The sequence below is a fragment of the Ostrea edulis genome, chromosome 9, assembly GCF_947568905.1.
Source record: "Ostrea edulis chromosome 9, xbOstEdul1.1, whole genome shotgun sequence".
NCBI classification, from domain to species: domain Eukaryota; kingdom Metazoa; phylum Mollusca; class Bivalvia; order Ostreida; family Ostreidae; genus Ostrea; species Ostrea edulis.
The window spans coordinates 63066666-63078232 of record NC_079172.1 but is presented as its reverse complement, the minus strand read 5'-3'; the positions used below and the strand labels follow the sequence as shown (position 1 = coordinate 63078232).

At 37.8% G+C, this 11567-nt stretch overlaps 1 protein-coding gene and 1 long non-coding RNA gene across 2 annotated transcripts; one reads left to right on the top strand and one right to left on the bottom strand.

Annotated features, from left to right (window-relative positions):
• Positions 1-2005: 2005 nt before the first annotated feature.
• Positions 2006-6309, bottom strand: LOC130050264 (uncharacterized). Its single transcript, XR_008798706.1, has 3 exons — positions 6175-6309; positions 2312-2376; positions 2006-2186 (listed from the first exon to the last, which is right to left on the bottom strand). It is a non-coding gene; the product is annotated as an uncharacterized LOC130050264 (long non-coding RNA).
• Positions 4502-7570, top strand: LOC130050261 (uncharacterized). The gene is made up of 2 exons (XM_056149860.1): positions 4502-4586; positions 5009-7570. The coding sequence occupies exon 2, from the start codon at positions 5039-5041 to the stop codon at positions 6698-6700; it is 1662 nt and encodes a 553-aa protein (XP_056005835.1). The 5' UTR covers positions 4502-4586; positions 5009-5038; the 3' UTR covers positions 6701-7570.
• Positions 7571-11567: the final 3997 nt, after the last annotated feature.

Genomic DNA, 11567 nt, shown 5'->3' with positions numbered 1-11567 from the left:
GATAATAAGTCGTACGCACGAGATATTATGTCGTACGCACGAGATATTATGTCGTGCGCACGCGATATTATGTCGTGCGCACGCGATATTATGTCGTGCGCACGAGATATTATGTCGTGCGCACGATATATTATGTCCTGCGCACGAGATAATAAGTCGTGCGCACGAGATAATAAGTCGTGCGGACGAGATATTATGTCGTGCGCACGAGATATTATGTTGTGCGCACGATATATTATGTCGTGCGTACGAGATAATAAGTCGTGCGCACGAGATATTATGTCGTGCACACGAGATATTATGTCGTGCGCACGAGATATTATGTCGTGCGCACGAGATAATAAGTCGTGCGCACGAGATATTATGTCGTGCGCACGAGATAATAAGTCGTGCGCACGAGATATTATGTCGTGCGCACGAAATAATTTTTGCCTAGTATCTTTGAAAAAAAAAAATTCTGTGTCCTAAATATACCACCGTAAAATTCAGTATTTTCACCAATAATTAATTTTTTTTAATCTTTAATCCCCTCTTCTTTTTTTTTAGTTAATTATGTGAAATTTGAGAAACAGACATTGCCCTTTTAAACTCTCAAGTTTGACATCATGAATTTTTTGGCATCTCAAATGCAAAAATGTCACTATTCGTTTCCATTTTACTTGTATTAAACTTTTTATTGATCAGTTTTGTTAGAAGATGATCAAGTATCTATTTTATGTGTTGATTTATTTGTGTTACTTATGTTGTGTTGACATCAACAGACAAATCAAGTTTAATTGAATAAATCTTTCAGTGTAAAACGGTCATGTTTAGAACACTGTAGCTCAATAACAAGCACATCGTCGCAAGCCATGGCTGAAACGTACGCTCCTCATCCCTTTCAAGAGTGAAAGGGAAGAGGAACGTACATTTCAGCCGTGGCTTGCGACGATGTAACAAGCATTGCAACCTCAGTTTTTCTTTTTAATTTCCCAATTCTCCTAATTCAATGTAGACATTAAAAATACACTTCCCCCCAAAAAAATACATTACTCCAAACCTCAGGAAGTCAGGTGTGAACCTCTTTAATTCCTCTTACTGGGGTCATTAACTTCATCTTGGTGCATGTGTATACATTGGTTGTTTCACCCGTTGTTAGGTTATAGGGTTAGACAGTCGCTGTTAGTTAAACAATAAAATCAACACAAGATGTTCATCTTGTTCACTTAGTAAGATCACGATTTGTCGTTATTTTATACATACCACACTCCCCGTATGACCGAAACCCTACGTTTTCAGTTCGGCGTTTTAACAAAACTCATATATTCATGAACACTAAAACTAAAGTCTTGCACCAATTTATTTGTCTATCTTCTAAAACCAACAATACACACACACACACATATATATATATTTGTCTTTAGAGCAAAAAATACTAAAAGACGTATTTTTGCCCAAAGGCGGATCCGACGCCGGCTACCCTCACCCCCATACGTTGGGAAAGAGGGAGGGGGGTTTCCAACGTTTAAAACTATGTATCAGTCAACCCGAAAGACTACATCAATTTTAGGGAGGTGAATTTCATTTATATGTGGTAACTTTCACAGGGGCCTAAGATGACATTCTTAATTACTATAATTTAAAAAATTCAGTTATACAATCTGTTTCGTTACGGTAGATTTCGTTTCGTTTCGCATCTAACAAATACTCTACTTAGTCCATGCATTTATTATAATATGTACAGTGTAATTACAAAATGCAAATAACAACAGAGATCGATTGGAAAGCAAGTCGTGCAATGCCTTATGTAAATCCGCTCCCAGGATATATAGTTATATTATAATAATATGATAATAGGTTAAATTTATGTCGATAACAGGTCAAATACTCCATTCACTTTATTGTGAAATAGAGCGGGCACCTGTTAGATCGCTGTACGTATGGGTATCCCAATTCGAAATCGAACCTACTTTTTATAATCTTTTCTGTCCTCGTATTGATTAATTATAAGATAAGTTAATACTGATGCAATTACATTTCATTTATTCTCGAAAAGACAACTTTTATTGACAAGATTTCACTGCTCAAGATCATCACACTATCCCACGTGACCAAGTGCATTCGATGATATATGTAGAGGAAATATTGTTCAGGTAGGTCTTCCTACTCTTCAATGAGTGTTGAACACACATCCACAAATGAGATTCCTGAATAAAGATGAAATGAAACTTACTAATAAACTCAAACGAATTCATTTTATCAGCCTTATTAATGGAGTTCTTTTGTTTCAATCGAATATCACGTGACTGTCACAAAGTACATAAAACTATACCTTTCAATTTGCTTGGTAGAATGGGTCGGGTATTTTCAAACGTATACGTGCCTTCACACAAAGACCTGTAATTACAGTTGTAAATATGTCACAATTTAAAAAGGATGACTTGATTAGATTTTGTTAATAAATATGATCACCACATTGACAAGGCCATGCTAAAAAAAACATTATAATCGCCGCGGTGGCCTAGAGGTAGAGCGTTCGCCCCGCATGTGGTAGGTCGGGGTTCGAATCCCAGTCGCGACAGACCTAGGAAAGGGACTTCAGTTGTTAGAACTTGTTCCCAATTCTTTTGATTTGATCAATAAAATATTTTCTAAAAAAAAAAAAAAGACAAGACAAAGTGATTGACAAACCCAAGTCGTTTGAACAGGGAGTGACTGTTCCATCGCCAAACGCCCGGCATCAGGTGTGAATGTCACGGGTCCTCGGAGATCACCATAACAAGAGGTCAATGGGCCAAATCGCTCACCTGAGTCACCTTGGCTCATATTTAAGGATTTTTCCTATATATTCTCATATAATACTTTGATCCCTATTGTGACCCGAACCTACTCCCGGGATCACGATTTTTACAAAATTGAATCTGCATTAAGTCAGAAAGCTTTCGTATAAATGTAAACTTTCCTGGCCTAGTGATTTTTCAGAAGGTTTTTAATGATTTTCCCTATATATTTGTATGTAAAATTTTGATCCCCTACTGTGGCCCCATCTTACCCCCAGAAACCATGATTTGTTGAATCTGCACTATGTAAGGAATCTTTCATGTAAATTTCTGTTCTTCTGGCCCAGTGGTTCTTGAGAAGATTTTTAAAGATTTTTCCTATATATTTGTATCTAAAACTTTGGTCCCCTTTTGTCACCCCATCCAACCCCTAGGGTCCATGACTTTCATAAACTTGAATATCCACTATGTCAGGAAGCTTTCGTCTACATTTCGGCTCTTCTGGTTCAGTGGTTCTTCAGAAGATTTTTAAATGACCCCACGGGCCACCCTATTTTGCATTTTTGTGATTATCTCCCATTTGAAGGGGGCATGGCCCTTCTTTGAACAAACTTGAAAGCCCTTCACCAAAGAACGCTTTTGGCCAAGTTTGCTTATAATTGGCCCAATGGTTCTGGAGAAGAAGTCGAAAATGTAAAAAGTTTACAAACAGACGGACAGGCAATCAGGTGAGCTAAAAACGGATGCGCCCCATGTCATTGTAGTTGTGGCACGGTAAAGAACCCTCAAAGCGCCGAGCATAAGCCTAAATTTGAAGCCCTTCAGCAGTATTGGTGACGTCTCCATATGAGTGAAAAATTCTCGAGAGGGACGTTAAACAAGATACAATCAATTAATCAAGAAAAAATCAAACGATCCGCTCCCGAATCTATCGTAGAAAAACATTTGATATTAAAGGGTATCGTTTTATCTTAGTTCAAGTTATGGCAAATGATATTGGTACATTCCAAATAAATTGTTCAACTAACATAACGATATTGTTGTCATTTAATTTCTTTTCGTTTAAAATGTCCTTTTATGAATAAATGTTTAGATATTCGGGTTGACAGCTCGATGAAATTTCATAGAAGCAGTGTGTAGATGGGATATTATCATGAAGTCCAGAGGTGATGTCCCGCGGGAATTTGTAAGGAGATACTCTACATCGTGATAATGGCTGACTTCCTTTTAGCAGTTTAATGCCTAGACGAGTAGCTCAGTAGGTTAGCACGTCGACTATTGACGTACATCTCGGGTTCAAATCCAGTAGGGGTTTTAAATTTTTATCAGATTGCTTTCTTTTTGACTAAATAAAGTAAATTTGAAAGTTTTCAAATTCAAAATAGTGTTGTAAATTCTTTTTGACTAAATAAAGTAAATTTGAAAGTTTTCAAATTCAAAATAGTGTTGTAAATCCCCTCTACTTTTTATCCATATCAAATATCTCCGGTGTAGCATACCTCCTTATAACAGTACAATTTCTCTGGTGTAGCATACCTCCTTATAACAGTAGAATTTTGTGACGTTACGAATGAAATGTAAGATCAGTTCTTTTTACTTGTATGACGCGCACTTGTCAATTTGTACATAGTCATGCTTAATACCCCCCCCCCCTCCCCCCCCTTTAGGCTAAAGGTTTGATAACAATGTGGACTTTAAATCTATTGAAGCATAAGATAACACGTACTTAGGTAGTGTATACAGGGTCGATCTCGTCACGTACAGGTATTTAAAACACGGGACAACACTGAAGGTCGAAAGAACAGGGAAGCCATGTTAGATTTACAGGTGAGACAAAATTATTACTATTAAATACACATCGCAGTGCCACCAAATCATTATAATTGTATAAGGTATATGTTTGGTCAGAATTATTAATGAAACAGGTTTGATGACACTGGTCATTTTAACGCGAATTTTACAAATTTGGGGGGTGGGGGGGTGATGTCGCAAAAGGTACTATTGTAATATACGTACATATAAATCTATGACGATAATATACATGTAATAATAATCTATCTTGGTATAATTCTAGCGTGTAAATTGTTTTGATCTGTAGCAAGTTTTGTTTGTTTGTTTTTTTTTTACAGTTCCCATCTAAATGATTTATATCCAATGTTTATTTCTAAACGATTTATATCCAATGTTCATTTCATGTCCTGCAATTGAACACTGACACTAAAATATAATATTCATTTCTTTATTGACAGTGAACTACTCATGTGACCCAGACACCAGACATGCTGCACCCCCGGCGCAGTGCCCAGGAGGTCCTACTGTGCGACTCCTGTGAAACTGCCCCCCTACAGAGTCACTGTGAACGTTGTAATATAAATCTCTGTACTAACTGTGTAGGAAAACATCTCTTGGATTCGTCTAGAAAACACCGCGTCATACCGTTCATAGAGAGAAGTTCTACTCCCAACTACCCAAAATGTCCAAGCCACCCTGACAAACAATGTGAACTTCACTGTGAGAAATGCGACCTTCCCGTCTGTTCTACCTGCGCCTTATTTGGTAAACATAAAGGTCACGATATATCAGATATTCAGAAAAAACTCAGCGCTAAAACACAAGATTTACGAAAAGATTTGGAAGAACTGGAGACCAGAATTTTCCCTCGATATGAAGAAATCGTTTCCAATGTCCAAACTGAGAAAGCCGAGTTAGAAACGAAGTACGGGAAACTGACCACAGCTGCCGACCAACATGGAGAAGTCTTACACCGTGAGATCACCGCCATTGTCAACAAACGGAAATCCGACATTGCGGAGATGAAAACTAAACATCTAGCTGCCTTAAATAAAAACACAGATGAAATCACACACAGTATTACTGAACTCAAACAAATCATTCTAAATCTGAAGGCAATATTGGAATCCAATGACGTCTCCCTAATCTCTACCTACAAATCTAGGAATGCCGAGTTCAGGAGATTACCCCCAAAAGTCCAAGCTACATTACCAAGTTTGTCAGCTCAGAAAATAAACACAGAACAGCTCCGTGAAATGTTTGGTTCTCTGTCGCCATTATCCATTAACACAGAAGAACAAGGCTACATAATGAAGTCAGCAGAAGCTGTATCGTCTCCTCCAGTGAAGCCACTGCTTAATGAACCGCGCGTCACCGCCGCCATAGACACTGGATATGAATACATACTATACGGTGTTAGCTGTGTCAGTGAAGAACAAGTCTGGACATGCGGGAGTAACGCAATCATGAAGCTCCTCAACCTCCAGAGTAAACTACTGACATCAATACAAACCAAGTCAGGGAACAAACCAGGGGACATAGCAGTGACACGGGACGGAGATCTTGTTTATACTGACTATAGTGATAAGACTATAAACCGGGTCAAGAATAAAAAGATACAGACCGTGATCACACTACAGGGGTGGAGACCTCGCGGTGTCTGCCGTACCGCCTCTGATGATCTCCTGGTTACCATGATCAGTGATGATAACAAACAATCCAAAGTCGTGCGTTACTCCGGCTCCACAGAGAAACAAAGCATTCAGTTTGATGATCAGGGTCGTCCTCTCTATTCATCTGCTCGTCGCATCAGTGAGAACAGGAACCTGGATATCTGTGTGGTTGACTGGGGAGTTGATGCAGTAGTGGTGGTCAATCAGTCAGGAAAACTCCGATTTAGATACACTGGTCATCCCTCTAATACCAAGCAATCATTTACTCCAGTCGGCATCACTACAGACAGCCAGAGTCACATCCTGACAGCAGACTTTAGAAATCACCGTATCCACATCCTAGATCAGGACGGACAGTTCCTCCGTTACATTCACTGTGATTTAGAGTATCCATTAGGTTTATGTGTGGACATCAGAGACAACCTCTTTGTGGCTGAGAGTGGCACTGCTAAAGTGAAGAAAATCCAATATCTATAAACACAGTGTTAATTACACATCTCTACACAGTGTTAATTACACATCTCAACAGTGTTAATGACAGATCCAAACACGGTGTTAATTATAGATCTAAGCAGGGTGTTAATTACAGATATAAACACCATGTTAATTACCTAGCTATTTAAACCTACAGGTACATGTACTTAAAGTAGCTATTTCTACTTTCTTTTACCTGTTTTTGAAAATATAAATAAATAATGATTAAGGAGTATCTTTTAAACAAGTCAGTCGTTTTATGTAGCATGTTGTGCATGTGCACGGCAAAATTCGGAGTGTAAATTTGAATATTTTATGAGGGTGGAGAATGCAGAGGAAATGCATGAAAATTCGCCCCAAAAACCTTTAATGTAAAAATGCATAAAGGTAGACTTTAAAATTAATACAGATTTGTAAGACATTTTACGCTTTTTATCACGTAGTTTTGATCCTAAGCTCATAAAAAATGGAACTGGGTGTTGTTATTGATGCAAATTTGAAAGGTTAGAAAGTAAAAAAAAAATTGTCCAATATTTTTGTGGTATTCATCGTCAGTGTAAGTGAATCAAGATATTTGGTACACGCCTTATTGAGCCGTTCCTGCGTTTGACCACGAAATGCAAGTAAAGGAAAAAGTAGGTAAAAATAGTCTTTGGACTGGACCTTTTTAAAACTGTAAGTAATTACAACTATGTGATGCTTACAAAAGTGTGTATGCTGTGTAATTAACATGTGTATTGATAAAGTTATATTTATCTTAGGCCTATATTGAACATTATTCTGTTTGTCAAGTTTTAAACTACAGTGTATATCTTTTGATATTTGTATTATGTTTCAATGTATATATTATAGATAAACATTCATAGAATACCATCTTACATTATGACTGAGTACTTACTTAGCTGTGTAGTACAATCTCTCACCAGAGGGCGTATTACGCTACGCGACAACACCTCTGTCAACGTCTAAATGTCAAGATTCTTGGCAAAACTTATTTCTACCTATTGCATTATAAAGTATGATTTTACAAGTTTTAGTGTTAAGCTTAAAATCTTACAGTAAGTTCACAAAAACAACGAATTCCATGATTATTCTAGTATTATTGGATGAATGAATATTTATATAAAACCTTTTAATTCGCTCAGGTGTCTCATATTTACCAGCTTCTGCGTTTATAAAATTCAGACAAGTGTTTGATTTGCTTAGATATGATCATTACAGTTTGATATGCTAAGTTAGTTTTAGTACGTTTTGATATGATTTTTAGACGTTGACAGAGGTATTAGTGGAGTGTAGCGGGAACGATAACTCTGGGTAGAGATTGTGTGTAGTACAGTAACAGAGTGTGACCCCCAAACATCCAGTCTTCTGATCCAAGGTCACAGTCTTCTGTTTACCATCAATGACGTCACAACACGTATCTCCACAGTCCTACAAAATCAACACAGACAGATAGAAATCTTATCAAACTCAATTTCCAAGAATATTGTATTAATTTACCTCAACAAAGTACAGCCTTCATTTTGCCTATCTGAACAATTCTGCACAGAATGCTGCACTTATTAGTGGTAAAACTATGATTTATCATCAGATTTTGTAAATTGATTAGCTCACCGGGACGATTTCCAGACCACAGGGGCTCAGTTGTCAGATACTGAAGTTTTGTATTATTTGTTCCCGAATAATAAATTAAAGTTTTGCATGATTTGTGTCCGGATAATAGATTATATAAATAAATACCACCACCAAAATCCGGGGTTTTTTTTTAGGTTTTAAAAAAGGTGTATCATGTGTACATATTTAATGTACACATGATACACCTTTTTTAAAACCTCGGGGAAAAAAGGATTTTGGTGGTGGATTTTATTTATATAATCTATTATTCGGACACAAATCATGCAAAACTGCAATATCTGACAACCGAGCCCCTGTGCTTCAAATTTAGGCCTATGCTCAGCGCTTACGGTCATTGAGCAGTGAGGGTTCTTTAGCGTGCCACACCTACTGTGACACGGGACATCAGTTTCTAAGGTCATCTCCGAGGACCCGTGACATTCCATCTGATGCCGAACGTTTGGCGATAGAATTGTCACTACCTGTTTTAACAACTTAGGTCTGTCGCGGCCAAGATTCGAACCCCGACCTTCCACATGTGGGGCGAACGCTTTCCCTCTAGACCACAGATGCATTATAAGGGAACATTCATTTGGTACCGAGACTTTCTATCTAGTGACCTTGACATTTGACCTACTTTTTGAAAACATTAACCTGGGCTACATCTTTTGAATCAAAGGGGATAGGGTTTTGATATTCACATATAGATACTTCATGAAGAGACATTTGTTTGGGTACCTTGACATTTGACCTTGTAAACTTGACCTTCGACTTTGACCTACTTTTCAAAAACTTTATACTTTGTTATATCTTTTGAACCAAAAGTAAAATGGCTTTGATATTTCATATTTACATGTCTCATGACCAAGCCTTAGATATAGTATCAAAACCTATTGACCTTGGACTTTGGCCTAATTTTCAAAAACTTTAACCTTTTGAACTAATGGGGGTGGTGGTGAAGTAGAGTCGTGCTTCCGACGAGCTATGTTATATTCTGACATATTTTGTTTTTGTATTTCTGACTGATGAATAATCTACAAGAATTAACAATTCAATGGAAAACAAAGTTATTCTCAGATTCAAATAAAAAAAAATTCCCTGCTTGTGGGACTAACCAGTCACTTATCTGACCATCAATGAATTTTGTGGAATGGTCAGAGCGTTATGAAGAATAAGTCCAGGAGACTGGCTTTGGTGTGGGTCCTGCGATTTGGGAAGAACTATACATCCAATCGTCTCCTCGCACCATACTTTGATTTTCATGTACTCGAGTTCAACCAGAATCTCTCAGATCTATCAAAAGAAATGTTTTATCATATGATATCAGATAAATTCCTAAAAGAACAGGGTTCCTTGTATTTAAATGAAAAAATCAACAGCATAATTATTTGGAACCACAAAAAAATTATTTGAAAAATAAAAACGAATATATGAATAAATCGTCATTTTGATTCAGATTTTTGACAAAGAAACACCTTTTTAAAGTGGATCAAAATAGGGAGTGGCAAAGTGGGGGGTGGGGGTGGGGGTGGGGGTAAACACCTATACACCCTCTAAATCCGGCACTGCCTGAAATAGTTAGTTTTAGCTCACCTGAGCTAACAAGTTAGCTTTTTTTGATCACCTTTTGTCTCTCATTTGTCTGTGAACTTTGCACATTTTCACCTTCTCCAGAACCATTGGACCAATATCAATCAAACTTGGTAAGTTGATATAAATTATCCTTTGTGTAAAGGGGCTTCAGGTTGGGTCAAATGAAGAGCCATACCATCTATAAAGGGGAAAGAATCACGAAATGCAAAAATAGGGTGGGGGCATTTAAAAATCTTCTCAAGAATCGCTGGACATGTTGAAATTTACGTGAAAGTTTCCCGGAGACAGTGCAAATTCAAGCTTAATCAAACATGGCCCTGGAGTTAGGGTGGGGCTACAATAGAGGATCAAAGTTTTACATGCATGTAGGGGCGCAAATAATTCAAAATGTCTTCAGTTATTTGCGTTTACATTAATTAGGCGCTTCAGTACAAGATTAAGAGGATGTTCATGGAACAAAATGAGGCCTTTTTCAACCCCCCCCCCCCCCGCTTGAGAACTTTTTTGCGGCGATAATTTCTCTGAAATGTGCAGATTCCTTTCTATCTCATTCCTCTTTCGATTTATGGAATCGTTTCACGCTTTTTGAAAGCTTTAGAGATTGGCCTTCCACCGACTCATTTTATCATAAAGGTCTATAGACAGGGAATGCACACATTTCAGAGAAATTATCAATTTGATTGGGGGGGTTAATCAGTATCCATATTTCAGCAATCTGATTAAAATAATATCTTAGATCCACTCCGTTATGTAGCTACATAAAGATCTGAAGACATCCCGTATGATCTTTGTGTAGCGACATAGCAATAAGTTAAAGGAGCTGAGCGGATAAAACATCTTATTTTAATCAGATTGCATCAGATCCTCCTAGGCACCTGATCCCACCTCTGTTGTGTCCAGGGGTCCGTGTTTGCCCAACTCTCTATTTTGCATTGCTTGTAGGAGTTATGAGATTGATCACTGTTCGTTATCTTCACCTTTCATACTTCAGTGCCTGTGATCTCGACGGTACAGCATGAATTAGCTAGACTAGAAGTTCTCTCATTTAAACCATATTCTGCAGTAAATAAAATTCTGACGTAGTCCAGTAATTAATTTATGATAACTTACCTAATAGTACATTACCTGACAATCACTAAGTACTGTCCTCCGACGCAAGTCCATTGTCTGACAGGATGAAAGTGTCGTCTGATCAATCAAGAAAGACAACCTTTCTATTTCTGTGACGTAGTAAACAGCAAAAACTGTAGGAGTTATATTTCTTGATGCATACCCTGATAGGATACCAATCCAGGTGCGGATCCAGAAATTGAAGTTAGGGGCATAACTTCACGAGGCAAGGGTCTGTCTTAAGGCTTTCAGTGGGTCCAGGGCGAAGCCCTGTTGGGGCCTAAGGATTGAAGCCTTGCTGCAGCCCAGGGGGCGAAGCCCCCGCAAGCTCCTGTGGTCATTTAAAATCACAAAACTTCTTACAACTAAGGTCATACATATTTTATTTCTGTCTTATACCAAAATATGAGCGTAACTACGCCAAAACTAATCATGCAAGATTTAGCGTCTGTGTATATACAGTGTGTACTTAATTTGACTCATTCAGGGATTTATTGGTGAAGAATTATCAAAGAAGATTATGTACAGTGCTTTAAGATTAAAATTTGAATTT